Raw genomic sequence first — 20,896 nt, forward strand, 5'->3', positions numbered from 1 at the left:
TGCTCACTAGATGGTAGAGTTTTGTAAAGACTGGCTCTCCCACGGCTGTCAGTAGCTCTAATGGAATGTTGTCTACTCCCGGGGCCTAGTTTCGACTTAGGTCATTCAGTGCTCTGTCAAACTCTTCACGCAGTATCATACCTCTCATTTCATCTTCATCTACCTCCTCTTCCATTTCCATAATGTTGTCCTCAAGAACATCACCCCTGTATAGACCCTCTACATACTCCTTCCACCTTTCTGCTTTCCCTTCTTTGCTTAGAACTGGGTTTCCATCTGAGCTCTTGATGTTCATACAAGTGGTTCTCTTTTCTCCAAAGGTCTCTCTAATTTTCCTGTAGGCAGTATCTATCTTACCCCTCATGAGATAAGCCTCTACATCCTTGCATTTGTCCTCTAGCCTTCCCTGCTTAGCCATTTTGCACTTCCTGTCGATCTCATTTTTGAGACGTTTGTATTCCTTTTTGCCTGCTTCACTTACTGCATTTTTGTATTTTCTCCTTTCATCAATTAAATTCAGTATCTCTTCTGTTAGCCAAGGATTTCTACTAGCCCTCGTCTTTTTACCTACTTGATCCTCTGCTGCCTTCACTATTTCATTCCTCAAAGCCACCCATTCTTCTTCTACTGTATTTCTTTCCCCCATTCCTGTCAATTGCTCCCGTATGCACTCCCTGAAACTCGGTACAACCTCTGGTTCTTTCAGTTTATCCAGGTCCCATCTCCTTAAATTCCCACCTTCTTGCAGTTTCTACAGTTTTAAGCTATAGTTCATAACCAATAGATTGTCAGAGTCCACATCAGTCCCTGGAAATGTCTTACAATTTAAAACCTGGTTCCTAAATCTCTGTCTTACCATTACATAATCTATCTGAAACCTTCTAGTATCTCCAGGGTTCTTCCACGTATACAACTTTCTTTCATGATTCTTGAACCAAGTGTTAGCTATGATTAAGTTATGCTCTGTGCAAAATTCTACCAGGCGGCTTGCTCTTGCATTTCTTAGACCCAATCCATATTCACCTACTATGTTTCCTTCTCTTCCTTTTCCTACTGTTGAATTCAAGTCACCCACGACTATTAAATTTTCACCTCCCTTCACTACCTGAATAATTTCTTTTATCTCGTCATACATTTCATCAATTTCTTCATCATCTGCAGAGCTAGTTGGCATATAAACTTGTACTACTGTAGTAAGCGTGGGCTTTGTGTCTATCTTGGCCACAATAATGTGTTCACTATGCTGTTTTTAGTAGCTTACCCGCATTCCTGTTTTTTTTATTCATTATTAAACCTACTCCTGCATTACCCCTATTTGATTTTGTATTTATAACTCTGTATTCACCTGACCAAATATCTTGTTCCTCCTGCCACCGAACTTCACTAATTCCCACTATATCTAATTTTAACCTACCCATTTCCCTTTTTAAATTTTCTAACCTATCTGCCCGATTAAGGTATCTGACATTCCACGCTCTGATTTGTAGAACACCAGTTTTCTTTCTGCTGATAACAACGTCCTCTTGAGTAGTGCCCGACCGGAGACCCGAATGGGGGACTATTTTACCTTCGGAATATTTTACCCTTCCATTGTGGTTGCACCTATGGTATGGCTATCTGTATCGTTGAGGCACGCAAGCCTCCCCACCAACGGTGAGGTCCATGGTTCATGGGGTGGCCATGACTATAAACAAGCCAAAATTACAAACTCACTCATTAATAAATGTGTTAAGGAATTTAAATAAAGTTGTTGCTCTCTGTCAACAAAATGTTGAAACTGAATAATGTTGTTGTGGTTATCAGTTGAGAAACTGGTTTGGTGCACCTCTCCATGCTACTCTATCTTGTGCAAGCTGCTTCATCTCCCAGTACCTACTGCAACCTACATCTTTCTGAATCTACTAAGTGTATTCATCTTGGTCTCCCTCAATGATTTTTACCCTCCATGCTGCCCTCCAATACTATACTGGTGATCCCCTTGATGCCTCAGAACATGTCCTACCAACTGATCCCTTCTTCTAGTCAAGTTGTGCCACAAACTCCTCTTCTCCCCAATTCTATTCAATACCTCCTCATTCTCTATTCTCCTCTTGTCCAAACTATTTATCGTCCATGTTTCACTTCCATGCATGGCTACACTCCATACAAATACTTTCAGAAATGACTTCCTGACACTTAAACCTATACTCAATGTTAACAAATTTCTCTTCTTCATAAACGCTTTCCTTGGCATTGCCAGTCTACATTTTATGTCCTCTCTACTTCGACCATCATCACTTATTTTGCTCCCCAAATAGCAAAACTCATCTGCTACTTTAAGTGTCTCATTTCCTAACCTGATTCCCTCAGCATCACCTTATCTAATTCGACTACACTCTATTATCCTTGGTTTGCTTTTGTTGATGTTCATCTTATATCCGCCTTTCAAGACATTGTCCGTTCCGTTCAACTGCTCTTCCAGGTCCTTTGCTGTCTCTGACAGAATTACAGTGTTATCGGCAAACCTCAAAGTTTCTATTTCTTCTCCATGGATTTAAATTCCTACTCAAAATTTTTGTTTTGTTTCCTTTACTGCTTGCTCAGTATACAGATTGCATACCTTAGGGGATGGGCTACAACCCTGTCTCACTCCTTTCCCAACCACTGATTCCCTTTCATGCCCCTCGACCCTTATAACTGCCATCTGGTTTCTGTACAAATTGTAAATAGCCTTTTGCTCCCTATAATTTAACCCTGCCACCTTCAGAATTTTAAAGAGAGATTACAGTCAACACTTTAAAAAGTGAATAATAGAGCTCCATACTCTAGATGGGTGCATGACTACATTGAGGCTGTTATTGTGTCTATTACTCACCAACAGACAATCAGATTAACATTTAACAAAACACAGAAATATTTCTATGCATAACACTATTAGGTAGTGTGCTGCAGCTGGAAGAGTTGCTATTTTCTTGGCTTCATTCCACTTCCATTTGTTTAACAGAAACTGCATAGATAAATTTTGTGTACTCATTATGGTTTGATTGCCATGACTGCCAGCATCTCTGATGACATGCTCCATCCCTATAGGTGTTCCCCCACATTGGTACCAACCCACCTCTGCTGATTCCAACTCCCAAATGCCAAGCACATGGACCAACTACTGGTTCACAAGGTATCAGCTTAGGCCCTTCCCTGGGCCTTGTCTTTAGCGGGGATACATATAAGCTTACCTGTCAACCTGGAATCTGTAAATTATGCTTTACCCAATTACCCTTTATGAATTAAATATGTGAACCACAGGGAGTAGAAGAGGTAAAAAGGAAGACCTCAAACACTGAAATGAAGGAAGAACATAGGAAGTCTGTGAATAAGAAAAGACAGCCTGCTCATGGGAGTAGGTGGCAGTGTCAGAAGTGGGCACGAGGGCTAAGTGGGAAACATGAAGACAGACATTAGGGCCTGACATAGAGAAAGAGAAGCAATGTCACAGCCAGCTGGGGACCCAGTAGGGACCACACTTACCAGGCGTGACCCTCCTAGGTCAGGAAGGGGTGGGGAGGGGGTGAGAGGAAGAAAGTAGAAGGATAGACCTGCAAGCACTTGAGTCCTGTTTTTGCCTAGCACATATTCATAAAATAATTGTAAGCTCACTGGAGGTCCAATGAGTCTAAAAGGAGTGGTGTACCACTCACAGCCAAGTAACACATAATGAGAACAGTGGTCATGAAGACTGACAGGGAACCAAGTACCATACCTTTCAATGACAAAGTTTAAAAGCTGACAGAACTGTTATTGTAGCAACTGAAGATCCATCTCAACCAGTCTTCAAATTAACATTTCAAAGGGACCTATATACAACTGACATCTTGAAATGGTTACCTCAAAAAAGGTCACTGCTAAAAGTGCATATGGGGCTTCCATATTCAATGGTCCAAATACCATAGGAACTGAACGGGAGATAAATGGACACATTAGTATAGTCCCGTGAGTCATGATTTTATATCTTTTTAAATGATTCAATACGCCAAGTGCATCAATAACTCAAAGAGGCATTTAACCTTCAGCGCCTGGAGCGTGCAATTCAGGACAGAGGAAATAATTCTGGGAGCATTTTTTTTAATCCATGATTTGGTCCACTAATTAAGGATATTGTGAATGTGAACCAAGAACTTTATTCCAGCATTCTCAGTGACAAAGTGTTCTTCCACATATTCATGATAAGTACAATGTGGGCACTCTGTCTTAAAAGATCCCAACAGTCATGTTCTCATTGCTGCATGCTTCCATTCCTGGTTTAATTAACACTCAGGCACCATATCACACCTTGGCCACTAAATCATCAGATCTTAATGCAAATGGACCATTTGAAACTTGGGATAAAACGTAGTAATTAACATCTCTCTCTTGAAGGTGTGCACAGCATACGTATTGGGACTTTAAGGTTTCAATAACAATAGCAATAACATAGTGCGCCGCCCCCCCCCCCCTCCCACTTAAGCTCATATTCTTTACTTTGTTTATCCCACAGTGTTGTTGGTGATGTCATTCGCTGGTCATTTCTTGAAGGTCAGATCTCCACCATGTTAATAACATCATCCATTAACTGGCTCAGTATCGTGCTGTTATCTAAGCACAGTTCTTAAAAGTCTAACATTGAATATGAACCAAGACATTGTAAATCCATATAAATTCGAAAGGAAATAAAACTGTTTAGCATTACAGTAGCTTCAATTTCAACTAATTATCGAATTACTTAGTTGCAAGAAATAGAAGGTCTTCTTAAATAGAAAGTAAGTTGCAACAATTACGGTAAATAGCTTTCTGGCTTGAAATGTGCAGTTAACTGTTATTCCTTGATAAATATAGCGATTATGTGTGACTATTATGCAAGTGGTAGGTAACAGAGAGGAGACTTTTATGTAACTGAAGGAACAGAGCTTTCTTGCAAATTTTTATTATATTCAGAGCAGCCTATCTATGCACAAATAGCATATAACTAAATAGCTATAACACAGTGATATGACTGTAGCTGTTAATGTATAATTTGACTAGTTACACATCTTTGAAAGTTCTCTTTCGTAGTGGAATCTAAAGGACATGAGTGGATAGTGCTTGAGCAAAGCAAATATTTCTTGCCTAAAGGATAATTTGTCTTAGAAAATTAAAACATTTAAGGGATATAAACTGAAATTAAAAGGCAATGCCATCAGTTAAGGATACAATCGTTCTCCATTCAGTTTGTTACATGGATTCGACATCTTGAATCTTACTGAATCCGAAAGATTCCTCAGGTATAAGATTTATATTTATGATAATGGGTAGTAAGATCAATCGTCACTTTCTTAATAATACTTTGAAGGATGATAAGCAGCTAAAGCGAATTAACTGAATCTACCGATACCGGTATGGAATAGGTTAGAAGTCGACAGTTTGGTTGTGAGTTTGCGAAGTTGCGTCAAAGGTTTCAGTTAACATGGGAGCACTACTGTGTGGTTTCCAAAATTTAATCCTCGATAAAAGCACTCCACTTACCTGTTTATTGGAATCATCAAAAAATACATTTGTAACTTTGCTCACAGCTTCGAAACGGATAGGATTCGGTGAAAGCTCCAAATAATATTTCTCCCGACTGGTATCTGCAGCCATTCTTCTTTTTCACTTCCGACTCCTCCCCATACACACACAACGAAAACACGCCACCACTTCAATGACAGAAGTACATAAACAATTCACTGATTACGTTCGAGACAATCGATTAAGCCACATCGCATCGAAATAGAGTTAAAAGATCGATTTACTATCGACATGTTCAACATTTTTACAGCATTGGTCAGTACACTAGCAAACAGTGCCAACCCCGATTTTTACGCTGAATGAAAAATTGTACTATGTTTAAATAAAAATGAGCACTAGAGATCGCAATAATATTTCTTTATTAACTAGTTTCGGCTTATCTCACAGTCATCTACAGAATTATTGGCCCCCTATGGCTGGTGCTGGCGGTTCCTCGGTTTTCTTGTGATACCACGATGATACACATAGGGGACCAGTAATTCTGAAGATGGCTTTGACATAAGCCGAAACAGGTAAATGGTTCAAATGGCTCTGAGCGCTATGGGACTTAACATCTGAGACTATCAGTCTCCTAGAACTTACAACTACTTAAACCTAACTACTGTAACCTAAGGACATCACACACGTCCATGCCCGAGGCAGGATTCGAAACTGCGACCATAGCAGTCACGCGGTCCCGGACTTAAGCGCCAAGAACCGGGCGGCCACAGCGGCCAGCTATTTAGTAGTACTTCTTCGGATTCATAGAGCGTATTTGTGACGTATTGCAAGCTGCATTAAGCCGGGTTCACACAGACAACAAAAGTATCGCCACTGCTAATGGCGAACTTCAGTTGCTTTGTAGTTGCACGTGTGAACTCCTAGTTTTCGGTGGCGCCATTTAAGAAGCGCAACTTTTCTCACGCCACAAAAAGTTGAACTTGGCTCTACTTTGTTGCTCCATTTTGCCTTCTCCACAATCGAATAGCGTCATTCGATTGCTATCTCGTGGCTGCATTCAAACCTTTCTAGTGCGTCTTCGTTCGCAGATAGTGCTTTTGTTTCTGCGTTTGTTATTAATATGTTGAAAAAATGGTCAACAGCGACAATTATGAGATTCTTGGAGATGTATCAAGAACGAGAATGCCTTTGGAACCACAAAAGGGAATCATACAAAGACAGAAATTTGAGAGCTGCTGCATTAATTGAAATAGTAAACAGTATGCGTGAATATGTACCTGGAACTGATGTAGCTACAATAAAATTAAAAATTCGAAGCATTCGAAATGCTTACATGAATGAACATAAAAAAGTACTGAAATCACTTAAGAGTGGTGCGTCTACAGAAGGTATTTATAAACCCAGCCTTGCTTGGCTTGAAGCTGCAGACCGGTTATTAAAACATGTAGTCGAGACAAGAGAGACGAGAAACACTTTGGTAAGTAATATTTTACATTTATTATGTTTCCAAAACATCTTATTTAGTAATATGTACAGCCGTTTAATCAGGTGAGACAGGTGACGCCATTTTGCAAACTGCGCAGTTACGAAGAATTTGTGGCGTCCTGTGTGAACGGTAGCCCACAGTGCCACTTCAGAATGACTTGACTTGTGGCGATACATTCGTTGCGTGTGTAAACCCGGCTTTAGTCAAGTGGGACTGGATGGGAATATTTTAATAAATCAAATGCAGAAATAATCCTTAGAATGTTATCTTTAATTACCAAAATTCACTTTTCCACATAATCACCTGCCAGTTGGATACATTTCTGACAACAGCGAACAAGTTTCCTGAAGCCACCACAAAAGAAATCGACACTCTGTTTCCACAACCACAGTCTCATGGTTCTCTCAACATGGTGGTGAGATTCAGTCTCTGAAGTGGCATGTGAAGTGTGTGGTTTGGCATTGTCATACTGCAGGAAAACATTTCCCTTTTTTAAAAAAAAATCCTTGTTAGCCATCGTTTCAGAGTTCTCAGCATAGTGATGTAATGCTCTGTATTTATTGCTGTTCCACAATCAAGGAAATCGACATTGAAATCCCATCTGCGAGTACTGGGGCAAGGGTGGTTCTGGAACACTCTGCATTGTTGTCAGCTGTATCCAAGATGGCGGCGATGATGTCATCCAATGTTGTTGTAGTTGTCTTCAGTCCTGAGACTGGTTTGACGCAGCTCTCCATGCTACTCTATCCTGTGCAAGCTGCTTCATCTCCCAGTACCTACTGCAACCTACATCCTTCTGAATCTGCTTAGTGTACTCATCTCTCGGTCTCCCTCTACGATTTTTACCCTCCACGCTGCCCTCCAATGCTAAATTTGTGATCCCTTGGTGCCTCAAAACATGTCCTACCAACCGATCCCTTCTTCTAGTCAAGTTGTGCCACAAACTTCTCTTCTCCCCAATCCTATTCAATACCTCCTCATTAGTTACGTGATTTATCCACCTTATCTTCAGTATTCTTCTGTAGTACCACATTTCGAAAGCTTCTATTCTCTTCTTGTCCAAACTAGTTATCGTCCATGTTTCACTTCCATACATGGCTACACTCCAAACAAATACTTTCAGAAACGACTTCCTGATACATAAATCTATATTCGATGTTAACAAATTTCTCTTCTTCAGAAACGCTTTCCTTGCCATTGCCAGTCTACATTTTATATCCGCTCTACTTCGACCATCATCAGTTATTTTACTTCCTAAATAGCAAAACTCCTTTACTACTTTAAGTGTCTCATTTCCTAATCTAATACCCTCAGCATCACCCGATTTAATTTGACTACATTCCATTATCCTCGTTTTGCTTTTGTTAATGTTCATCTTATATCCTCCTTTCAAGACACTGTCCATTCCGTTCAACTGCTCTTCCAAGTCCTTTGTCGTCTCTGACAGAATTACAATGTCATCAGCGAACCTCAAAGTTTTTACTTCGTTTCCATGAATTTTAATACCTACTCCAAATTTTTCTTTTGTTTCCTTTACTGCTTGCTCAATATACAGATTGAATAACATCGGGGAGAGGCTACAACCCTGTCTCACTCCTTTCCCAACCACTGCTTCCCTTTCATGCCCCTCGACTCTTATTACTGCCATCTGGTTTCTGTACAAATTATAAATAGCCTTTCGCTCCCTGTATTTTACCCCTGCCACCTTTAGAATTTGAAAAAGAGTATTCCAGTGAACATTGTCAAAAGCTTTCTCTAAGTCTACAAATGCTAGAAACGTAGGTTTGCCTTTTCTCAATCTTTCTTCTAAGATAAGTCGTAAGGTCAGTATTGCCTCACGTGTTCCAACATTTCGACGGAATCCAAACTGATCCTCCCCGAGGTCTGCATCTACCAGTTTTTCCATTCGTCTGTAAAGAATTCGCGTTAGTATTTTGCAGCCGTGGCTTATTAAACTGATAGTTCGGTAATTTTCACATCTGTCAGCACCTGCTTTCTTTGGGATTGGAATTATTATATTCTTCTTGAAGTCTGAGGGTACTTCGCCTGTCTCATACATCTTGCTCACCAGCTGGTAGAGTTTTGTCATGACTGGTTCTCCCAAGGCCGTCAGTAGTTCTAACGGAATGTTGTCTACTCCGGGGGCCTTGTTTCGACTCAGGTCTTTCAGTGCTCTGTCAAACTCTTCACGCAGTATCGTATCTCCCATTTCGTCTTCATCTACATCCTCTTCTATTTCCATAATATTATCCTCAAGTACATCACCCTTGTATAAGCCTTCTATATACTCCTTCCACCTTTCTGCCTTCCCTTCTTTGCTTAGAACTGGGTTTCCATCTGAGCTCTTGATATTCATACACGTGGTTCTCTTCTCTCCAAAGGTCTCTTTAATTTTCCTGTAGGCAGTATCTATCTTACCCCTAGTGAGATAAGCTTCTACATCCTTACATTTGTCCTCTAGCCATCCCTGTTTAGCCATTTTGCACTTCCTGTCGATCTCATTTTTGAGACGTTTGTATTCCTTTTTGCCTGCTTCATTTACTGCATTTTTATATTTTCTCCTTTCATCAATTAAATTCAATATTTCTTCTGTTACCCAAGGATTTCTAGCAGCCCTCGTCTTTGTACCTACTTTATCCTCTGCTGCCTTCACTACTATATCCCTCAGAGCTACCCATTCTTCTTCTACTGTATTTCTTTCCCCTATTCCTGTCAATTGTTCCCTTATGCTCTCTCTGAAACTCTGTACAAACTCTGGTTCTTTCAGTTTATCCAGGTCCCATCTCCTTAATTTCTCACATTTTTGCAGTTTCTTCAGTTTTAATCTACAGGTCATAACCAATAGATTGTGGTCAGAGTCCACATCTCCCCCTGGAAATGTCTTACAACTTAAAACCTGTTTCCTAAATCTCTGTCTTACCATTATATAATCTATCTGATACCTTTTAGTATCTCCAGGGTTCTTCCACGTATACAACCTTCTTTCATGATTCTTAAACCAAGTGTTAGCTATGATTAAGTTGTGCTCTGTGCAAAATTCTACTAGGCGGCTTCCTCTTTCATTTCTTAGCCCCAATCCATATTCACCTACTATGTTTCCTTCTCTCCCTTTTCCTACACTCGAATTCCAGTCACCCATTACTATTAAATTTTCGTCTCCCTTCACTATCTGAATAATTTCTTTTATTTCATCGTACATTTCTTCAATTTCTTCATCATCTGCAGAGCTAGTTGGCATATAAACTCGTACTACTGTAGTAGGTGTCTATCTTGGCCACAATAATGCGTTCACTATGCTGTTTGTAGTAGCTTACCTGCATTCCTATTTTCCTATTCATTATTAAACCTACTCCTGCATTACCCCTATTTGATTTTGTGTTTATAACCCTGTAGTCACCTGACCAGAAGTCTTGTTCCTCCTGCCACCGAACCTCACTAATTCCCACTATATCTAACTTTAACCTATCCATTTCCCTTTTTAAATTTTCTAACCTACCTGCCTGATTAAGGGATCTGACATTCCACGCTCCGATCCGTAGAATGCCAGTTTTCTTTCTCCTGATAACGACATCCTCCTGAGTAGTCCCCGCCCGGAGATCCGAATGGGGGACTATTTTACCTCCGGAATATTTTACCCAAGAGGATGCCATCATCATTTAATCATACAGTAAAGCTGCATGTCCTCGGGAAAAATTACGGCTGTAGTTTCCCCTTGCTTTCAGCCGTTCGCAGTACCAGCACAGCAAGGCCGTTTTGGTTAATGTTGCAAGGCCAGATCAGTCAATCATCCAGACTGTTGCCCCTGCAACTACTGAAAAGGCTGCTGCCCCTCTTCAGGAACCACACGTTTGTCTGGCCTCCCAACAGATACCCCTCCGTTGTGGTTGCACCTACGGTACGGCCATCTATATCGCTGAGGCACGCAAGCCTCCCCACCAACGGCAAGGTCCATGGTTCATGGCGTTGTATAGACTTGGCAACATCGCAAGACGTCATTCAAGATGGAGAATTTCGGCGGGAAGCTTGAATTTTGGTGAGAAAGTGCCACACCCCACCTCCATAAGAAAAATGGCAGGAAGTTTAAATTCCAACACGATAATGCACCACACCAAGGTTATCTCTACAAAGCAAAGAAAATCTTGGGAAGATAGCACACTTGGGCTACCTCCATTAACCTAAGTCACCCGACCGCCACTTCCTCCTATGAACTGGCGCTAAGTTAGAATTTTGGCGGTAAACAAAGGTCAATTCCCATATCTCTACTACGCTAAGAAAAGGACACTTGTACTAACCTCTGTCACGCAACCGCCACTCCCTCCTAGTGATTCGTGGGGAAAGGACTTGCACATAAGTCTTTATTTAATCATTTTCGTGCAGTACGGCCATCTAGTGTGCTCACGATGAGACGTAGTACACATCCCCACCAGCAGAGGGCGCTCCCATTTGGGACGTAATCCAAGATTGCGTTAAACAGTGGATTCACCAAGTGCTCGAAACTGCAACTGACTTAGTACACAGTACTGGCACCAGAGAGAGCTGTCGTCCGTGACGTCATGTAATGACACGACTACCGTTATTCAGGATGTTGGCATACATTGTGTTCACCACGAGGCCTAGTACACATTGACTCCACCAGAGAACGCTACAATGGACTTGGAATGAATTTTCGTGAATGTCACACGCACTTGGACTTGGAAGGAAATACTTTAACTCTCCACCACGATCCTCAACTGTCCGCCACATCCTCTTACCAACCCATGTTGTTGGCTAACGTACACTAATGTTCACTAAATTGTACTAATGTGTACTAACGAGCACTTACGTGTACTAATGTTCACAGTGAATGACGTCATCCAAGACGGTTGGAGGGAAATGGCGGGAAAACGACTCTGCCTATGATGCACATAAGTTTTTATTTTGCAAACAATGACTTCACTATGAGAAGACTTCACTCCAACTGACCTAGTACACATTACTGCCTCCAGAGGGTACTGTCATCTGTCCTGTGACCTAATTCCAGAGATGGTGGTCTGTAGGGGGGAAAATGACTCAGGCTGCGCTGTGTAGCTGGAGAGAGTAAGGAAGCAGTGCACTCTATTCATTTAGGAACATTTTATTTAGGGATGGAATATATTTACCACACTGACAAATAACACTCGCCCTTATGTGCCTCGGGTCACAATACAGTCTACAGATAGTCAAGTAATTCCTAATTTTCCCAAATAATTTCTGTACAGACCAGAAACAGTTCCTAAATAATGCAACACAGTGATGTGTAGACATGCTCAGTACTCATAAACTGTCCAAATAATGCATATCACAACCCACAGAACTGCTTCCAAAATAATGCAAACAACTCGCGCAAACACCCTCCGTCACCCCCCTGTCCAGCAGAGCGCACAGGAGGTTAGTGGCAACCCCCACCAAGTGACGTGGCCATCAACAACACACAGCTGCCCTCAAGCACGAGGTGGCGACATCCCATTCATACTTGACAATTGACAAATTCCTATCCAAATACGTGTTCACCTAGACACCGGTGCAGACGCATCTGCGGCGCGCACAGCCGCAAGCCAATGCTGGACACAGGTGGAAGTTCCCTCTAACACAACATATGAGCTGCGTTCAGCCGTGCATACCCGCAAAACGTCCGCTTGGCGACTTGCCATCTAAATGTTCTCAATGTTCTTCTTATATCACATGGCTTTGTAAAAAAATAACAGCCAAGTCGACCTCTCGGGAATTGTATAGTGTCCCAGAAATAGTTAACGATCACTTCCTTGCTGTCTCAGCTTGTATGATGGAAATTCTTGCCCTAGCAGAATCTGTTAACAAAAATAACGACGAATAAACTCTTCCCAGTGCTTCTATTGTTATAGCTTTCATGCTCTCAACATACGCAAATGATCTCACCACTATGTAGAGGCTCCTATATCCCAGCACAAAAGATGTGAATAAATCGAGCATTATGATTGGCTTTTGTCGAATTTACCTGTCGAATTACTGATGCCACCAGTATCAAAGCACCGTCAGCCTTTTTTTTCCATTTGTAGACGAGACTTTCGGTGGTTATTTTACCAGATCAACATATTGCAAGAACAAGTAAACCTCGCAAAGTGCCATAAGTATCGTCAAATATGGAAAGACTCTTCATCACACTGCTCTCCCACTGAGAACAGGAGTTGAATATTAGACCGTGAAACCGACCTGCGACCCATCAATATATCAATGCATACACTATGTAACGTCAAATACTTAAAGACTCCTACTCAACTACATTGCTCCGCCACCGAGGACAGGAGATTAATATTAGTGGGTGAAACCGAGCTCCAACCCAGCTCTATATCACCACGTACTGTGTTGATTTAGTAAACATATAATTCATATCCTCCGCCACACAAAATCATCCCTTTTACATCAGAGCACCCTCAGCGGACCGAAGTCGCACTCAGAACTATTCTATCAATTCGCTACCGTCACCCCTCAGCACAAACACATTACAGTTTCTGCTTCTTGCTTGTTCGCTTTTCTACTCACGTCACCAGATATGTGGATTACAAGAACACACGTATTTTCACCATAATATTATACCATTTTCGCACTACTTCTCGATATCAAGCACTAGGCACAACCTACCAATCACTAGCGCAACGTAATTCCCAAGATATAACCTGGAAATTATTTCTCTACAAACCCCAAACTTTAGCGAGGTGCAGTGTGCTGTAAACCACAGAGTAACAAGAAACAAATAGAGGAAACTGATGTTCCCACTCTTGAACACTGAAGTCGGCTGTGTAACATATTCCAAATCATTCCTATAATTCACAAGCTAACTAAACTCTTTCGCATGTCTAGGGAACAGGCAAATATGTCTTCCACACACCACACTTAATCTTCTCTCAACTAAATAAAGACGTTAAATGGGCGGAAGCAGTCAACTGAACAATTTACATGAGAGGGAATAATGGTCCAGCGCAAATGCACCATCTTCTCAAATTTCCAGTGATCACAAAAGCCGCCCGACTCATACTAAGTATTAGTTTTCGCTATTCGGTCGTCTAGAGGACGGGAAAGTTAACTCAGATACATTCCTATGCTCCAAAGGCTCTGCATTCAGACGGCTGCTGCCGTTAATGGGAAATGTGAATCATTCCAACCACAGGCCATGCAAGCACGGAATCAATCTAGAAAACTGGTCACATATGTATTTTATCATTATACTTACAATTAAATGTTACAATCGTGCTCTCATTGAATGGTATTCGACAATGAGTATCGGATATACACCCTGCTATCGGCAGTGGCTCTAGAAATAGAAATTCCTGCCATTTTCTTAGCTTATTAGAGATAACCGCGGTGTGATGCATTATCCTGTTGGGATTTGAACTTTGCATCAGTTTTCTGGGGGATGTGACGGTCAGATGACTGAGGTGGCAGTCGGGTGACTTAGGTTAGTGGAGGTAAGCCAAGTGACCTATCTTACGGTGATTTTCTTAGCATAGTAGAGATAACTGAGATGTGATGCATTATCTTGTTGGAATTTGAACTTCCAGCCATTTTTCTGGGGGAGGTGGCGGTCGGGTGACTGCGGTTAGTCCAAGTGCCCTCTCTTTCCAGCAATTTTCTTAGGTTGGTAGCGAAACCCCAAGTGACCATTCTTTACTGCAAAAATTCAATCTTGGCACCAGTTTGTAGGAAGAAGGGTAGTAGGGGTAGCCCAAGTGAGCTATCTTCCAGCGATTTTCTTTGCTTAGTAGAGATAACTGTGGTGTGGTGCATTATTGTGTTGGAATTTGAACTTCCAGCCATTTTTCTTGGGGAGGGGGTGTGGCACTTTCTCGCCAAAATACGCCATCTTGAATGACGTCAAGGCCGCCATTTTGGATGGCGTCATGTGCTGTTGCCAAGTCTACACGATGCCATCTTGGATGACGTCATCGCCCTTTCCCTAATACTTCTGCGTCCCAGAACACTGTGGCCATGATTTTTCCAATTGAGGGCTGCATCTTGAATTTCATTTTCTGGGGAGATTCTCTCTGGGTCGTAATGGTGTACCCATATTTCGTCTCCTGCCACAGCTGAATGGAGAAAGGCATCACCGTCATTCTCGTAAGGCAAGAGGAGTTCCTGGCAAATTTCAAGTCTGTGTGCTTTCATTTCAGGAATCAGCATCCAGGGTACCCATCGTGCACAGATCTTTCGATAGCCCAGCAAAGCAATAATGTGATCCACACGTTCTTGTGAAATGCTTGCAGTTTCGCTTTGAGTGATACAACTATCATCCTGAATCTGTCAACTCAGTTGTTTGCTGTTACAGGATGTCCAACTCTTTGTTTGTCATGCAGGTCAGATGGTTCTGCCTCAACATCTTTAAACTTACTCGCCCAACGACGCACAGAACTCACATCAAAACAATCACTATAAAGTTCTTTCATTCTCTGATGAATCTCCGTTGGTGTGACACCTTCTGCTTCGAAGAATTCAATGAGTACATGTTGCTTAAAGAACATTGAACAACCATCTGCACATGGTTCCATACTTTACACTGTAACAACACAACCATTCAGTGCTAAGGCTTCCTGCCAAATGGAGCTGTAAACAAGAGGCTATGGAACAAGCCACTACCTGCTGCATAAAAATGCTGCCAACTATTGAAGAGTATCAAAGGTGGAGGCATTTCTTTTCAGCCAACCTTCGTATGTAATTGAGAGCAGAAAAAAAGGAAAAATTGCTGAAAAGTACAGAGTAGGCTTTCACAGCCGGGATTAGCTCCAACTAAAACTTCTCTCCTCTCAGTTCATTGTCAATATGTGAAACTTCCCCTAATGTTTCGTCTCCGACAGAGGGAGACAGTCTCAGAGATGAAGTGGTGGAGTGCATTGTTGGATGTGACAGACAACAACTGACAAGAAATTTCGTGGCAGATTAAAACGGTGTGCCAGACCGAGACTCGAACTTAGGACCTTTGCCTTTCGTGGGCAAGAGCTCCACCAATTGAGATACCCAAGCATGACTCACGACCCATCCTCACATCTTTAATTCTGCCACTACCTCATCTCCTACCTTTCAAACGTCACAGAAGCTCTCCTGCGTACCTTATGTAAAGGCTGCTTGTGTCTGTATATGTGCGGTTGGATATGTGTGTGTGTGCGAGTATATACCTTTCCCTTTTCCCCCCTAAGGTAAGTCTTTCCGCTCCCTTAATACCCACATCCTTCAGTCTTTCCCTCTCCTTCCCTCTTTCCTGATGCAACCATGGGTTGCGAAAGCTTGAATTTTGTATGTGTGTGTGTGTGTGTGTGTGTGTGTGTGTGTGTGTGTTTGTGTGTCTATCAATGTACCAACGCTTTCGTTTGGTAAGTTATATCATCTATATAATCAAAATATCCACGGGTGTACTGCCGGTCTATAGTGTCCAACGGTCACAATATTTCGGCGATCAAACATGTCGCCATCATCAGGTGAACTGACGGACTGAGCTCCTGTGAACGTGCCGGCACGGAGATCCGTACGCTATGGCTGCTCAGGGGGAACTGGGTTCGGTCGCGGCGGAGGCTGATTTAAATACCCTCCGCCCGCGGCGCGCTCCCTCCGCCGTCCGTGCCCCGCGCCACGGTAGCGCGGTAGAACAGATTGCGACGGCGTCTGAGATGACGTCGGTGTGATGGCTCTGTCCGCCGTGGTCGTCACAACTATGCGTTTGCTCGATTTACTCTTGATTAACCCAATCGCTGGTTCCCAAGCCTTGCTAAGATTATAGCCACAGTCACGGTTTATGAGGTCGTCATTGGTGCGAATTTCGATGGCCTCTCTAACAACGCTGTCCCAGTATATCGACGTCTGTACCAGAATCCTCGTGCGGTCATACTCCATAGCGTGATTTTCCGACAAACAATGTTCCGCGACCGCCGACTTGCTCGGATACATCAGTCGAGTGTGCCTCTGGTGTTCACGGCATCGATCCTCGACGGTACGCATCGTCTGACCAATATACGACTTGCCACATTGACACGGAATCTGGTACACGCCGGCCTTCCTCAAACCGAGGTCATCTTTGGCGCTCCCCACCAGTGCACGAGTTTTATTCGGAGGATAAAACACAGTTCCGACCCGGTGTTTCTTCAGAATGCGGGCGATTTTCCCCGAGAGTGCGCCTGTGTATGGAATAAATGCAATGCCTACCTCCTCCCTCGTGACTTCATCCATCTCAACAGGTTGTACTGCAGTGGTTGGGCGGAGAGCACGTTGGATCTGCCACTCTGAGTACCCATTCTTTCGAAACACAGTTCTCAGATATTCCAATTCCTGGGGTAGACTCTCTGTGTCAGAGATAGTGCGCGCCCTATGTACTAGAGTTTTAAGTACCCCATTCCTCTGTGAAGGGTGGTGGCAGCTGTCTGCGTGCAAATACAGATCAGTGTGTGTTGTCTTTCGATACACCCCATGACCTAGGGTGCCGTCAGCCCTTCTCCTGACCAAGACGTCAAGGAAAGGTAATTTACCCTCCGTTTCAGTCTCCATAGTGAATTTGATGTTGGGGTGTATGGAGTTTAGATGTGTAAGGAAGTCAAGGAGTTTATCCATACCATGTGGCCAGATGACGAACGTGTCGTCCACGTAACGGAAAAAGCAAGTAGGTTTCCATTCGGATGACGACAGGGCTTCCTCCTCGAAGTTCTCCATGTAGAAATTCGCTACCACCGGTGAGAGTGGGCTACCCATGGCGACTCCCTCCGTTTGTTCGTAGTATTCTTAATTAAAAAGAAAATACGTGGAAGTCAAGACATGCCTAAAAAGTTCAGTGGTATTCTCGTCAAACCTCTGACCAATCAACTCTAGCGACTCTCGCAGGGCTACCCTCGTAAACAAGGAAACGACGTCAAAACTCACCATGATATCTGACTCATCCAACCTGAAGCTATCAAGGCGTTTAACAAAATCCACGGAATTACGGATGTGATGAGGGCATTTACCCACATAAGGACTTAATATTCCCGTCAGGTATTTGGCCAACAAATATGTAGGTGCCCTGATGTTGCTGACAATGGGGCGTAATGGTACCCCCTCTTTGTGAACCTTCGGGAGTCCATATAGTCTAGGCGGTACCAGACCTTGGGGTAACAATTTCTTAGCGACACCCTCCGGTAAATCAGCGTCCTTGAGAAGAACCCTCGTCTTGTTCTCCACCTTCTTTGTAGGGTCAACGCTGATCTTCCGGTAGGAATCGTCATTTAGCAGGCTCTGCATCTTATCAGTGTAGTCCTTATGGGAGACAACAACTGTAGCATTGCCTTTGTCAGCCGGTAAGACAACAATTTCAGAGCGTTCTCTCAGATCACGAATGGCCGCCCTCTCTTTACTGCTGATATTTGACTTCATCGGCTTGGATTTCGTCAACGCACGACAAGTTTCACGAAGTATTTCCTCGGCTGATTCTGGCGGAAGTCGAGCTGCAACCTGTTCAACAGCACTAACAATTTCTGCGACCGGAGTGAACTTGGGGGTGGGAGCGAAGTTGAGACCTTTCTGCAAAACCGAGACCGCATCATCGCTCAACACCATGCCACTCAAATTGATGACAGTCTTGCACAGAACCTGCAGAGATGGTTTGTCAAGGAGACGTGAGAACTTAGCTGTTTGACGACCCGTAGCCTTCTTATGGGCGGAATCAGCTGACACCCAGGTGACACCAGCAATCCAATCACAGGAAAAAGAAGTGAACTTAGTAGCCAGTTGCAAATGTAATTTGAGTAATTCCTGTGAGATAAACTCAAGGCTCCGGCGAGTGAATTGCACTCTCTCACGTACCAATGCGAGGCTGGCTCGTTTCTTGATTCTCATTTGATGGAATAAATGCAGTGCCTACCTCCATACACAGGCGCACTCTCGGGGAAAATCGCCCGGATTCTGAAGAAACACCGCTTCGGAACTGTGTTTTGTCCTCCGAATAAAACTCGTGCACTGGTGGGGAGCGCCAAAGATGACCTCGGTTTGAGGAAGGCCGGCGTGTACCAGATTCCGTGTCAATGTGGCAAGTCGTATATTGGTCAGACGATGCGTACCGTCGAGGATCGATGCCGTGAACACCAGAGGCACACTCGACTGATGTATCCGAGCAAGTCGGCGGTCGCGGAACATTGTTTGTCGGAAAATCACGCTATGGAGTATGACCGCACGAGGATTCTGGTACAGACGTCGAGATACTGGGACAGCGTTGTTAGAGAGGCCATCGAAATTCGCACCAATGACGACCTCATAAACCGTGACTGTGGCTATAATCTTAGCAAGGCTTGGGAACCAGCGATTGGGTTAATCAAGAGTAAATCGAGCAAACGCATAGTTGTGACGACCACGGCGGACAGAGCCATCACACCGACGTCATCTCAGACGCCGTCGCAATCTGTTCCACCGCGCTACCGTGGCGCGGGGCACGGACGGCGGAGGGAGCGCGCCGCGGGCGGAGGGTATTTAAATCAGCCGCCGCCGCGACCAAATCCAGTTCCCCCTGAGCAGCCATAGCGTACGGATCTCCGTGCCGGCACGTTCACAGGAGCTCAGTCCGTCAGTTCACCTGATGATGGCGACATGTTTGATCGCCGAAATATTGTGCCCGTTGGACACTATAGACCGGCAGTACACCCGTGGATATTTTGATTATCAAATACGCCGGGAGAAACTCAAGAATCACATCATCTATATAGTTTTTTCATCTTGGCACGCGTTTTCCAGCAGGTGACAGCGCAGCAATGAATGAAGTAAGACTGACGTTTGAGCAGTGCAAGGCCATATTGAAGTGGTACTGGACGTATTAGAACAGGATGGAGGTACAATGGCAATGGTGTAATGTGCTCAAAACTCATTCACCAACATGTACAACAGTTTATCGTAGTCAGGATAAATTTGAAGCAGATGGTACTGTTCAGGATGTGCGTAAGGAAAAGTCTTGCCAACGAAAAATATCAACAAGTCCAGCTTCCATCACGGCTGTGATCCAACAATTCACTATATTACCTCAAAAATAAGTGAAGCAGTTGAAGCAGAGTGTACGTGAAAGCGGGGTAAGCTGATCAAGTACATGACGAATTCTGAAGGTTGCAAAGTGGAAAGTGTACATTCCGAGATCACTGTACGCTATGAATGAGGACGTGCTGGATTGAAGAATGGAGTACTGTGGTTGGTTTTAAAGCATGCTGTGCAGGGATGAACAGTGTGCACTGGTTGTTATTTGGTCTTATGTGGGTACTGAACAGTACTGTAACCGCCACAACTGTGTGGACTGGGTTCCTGAAGATCCTCACATTCACATGGACAAAAATATGAATCTACCAGGTGTTAATGTGTGGTGTGGTCTGCCATCATGCAGTTTGATTGGCACATTCTTTGAAGGTGCCATAACTGGTGAGCTGTATTTTCATATGCACCAAACATAAATTTGACATGCCACCTGAGACATGTTTGGAAATGAAAGTTTTTACTAACACCAAGAAGGCACTTCACCTCACCACCATACAGATGTCAGAACCGACTTAGATGAAAGTACCAACCACAGTCTCCACACCTTGCGCCTCTTGACTTCTACCTACAGAGACATTGCAAATTGAAGTTTATCATCTGAAGCCAGTTACACTGAATGAGCTACAAGAAACCTTTAAAGTGTCCTGTGTGGCTCTCACACTGGCAGCACTGACAGCAGTGGTTTTGTCAACAATTCAGTGGCATCGACAATTGGCTGCTAATGGGGGGTCACTTTGAACACACAAGAATTGTAACGGTATATGATTGTGTTCCATTAATACTGACTATCAAAGAGTGTCAACATTTTTCTGGGCCCCCTGTGTGTGTATGAATGTACTTTTCAGTGGGTATAATTTAATGTATGCATCAGTTCAAGAATAAAAAGCAATATTCTGGATT

The 20,896-nt window shown here is 43.2% G+C and overlaps 1 protein-coding gene across 1 annotated transcript in view; it reads right to left on the minus strand.

Annotated features, from left to right (window-relative positions):
* LOC126355198 (regulator of MON1-CCZ1 complex) overlaps window positions 1-5,752 on the minus strand; it is a 90,121-nt gene extending 84,369 nt beyond the window's left edge. The window contains exon 1 of the mRNA XM_050005427.1: window positions 5,515-5,752. Coding sequence (XP_049861384.1) covers window positions 5,515-5,628 — 114 coding nt within the window. The 5' untranslated portion in view covers window positions 5,629-5,752. The remainder of the gene's footprint in view (window positions 1-5,514) is intronic.
* Between the last annotated feature and the right edge of the window lie 15,144 nt (window positions 5,753-20,896).

The sequence above is a fragment of the Schistocerca gregaria genome, chromosome 3, assembly GCF_023897955.1.
Source record: "Schistocerca gregaria isolate iqSchGreg1 chromosome 3, iqSchGreg1.2, whole genome shotgun sequence".
Lineage (NCBI taxonomy): Eukaryota > Metazoa > Arthropoda > Insecta > Orthoptera > Acrididae > Schistocerca > Schistocerca gregaria.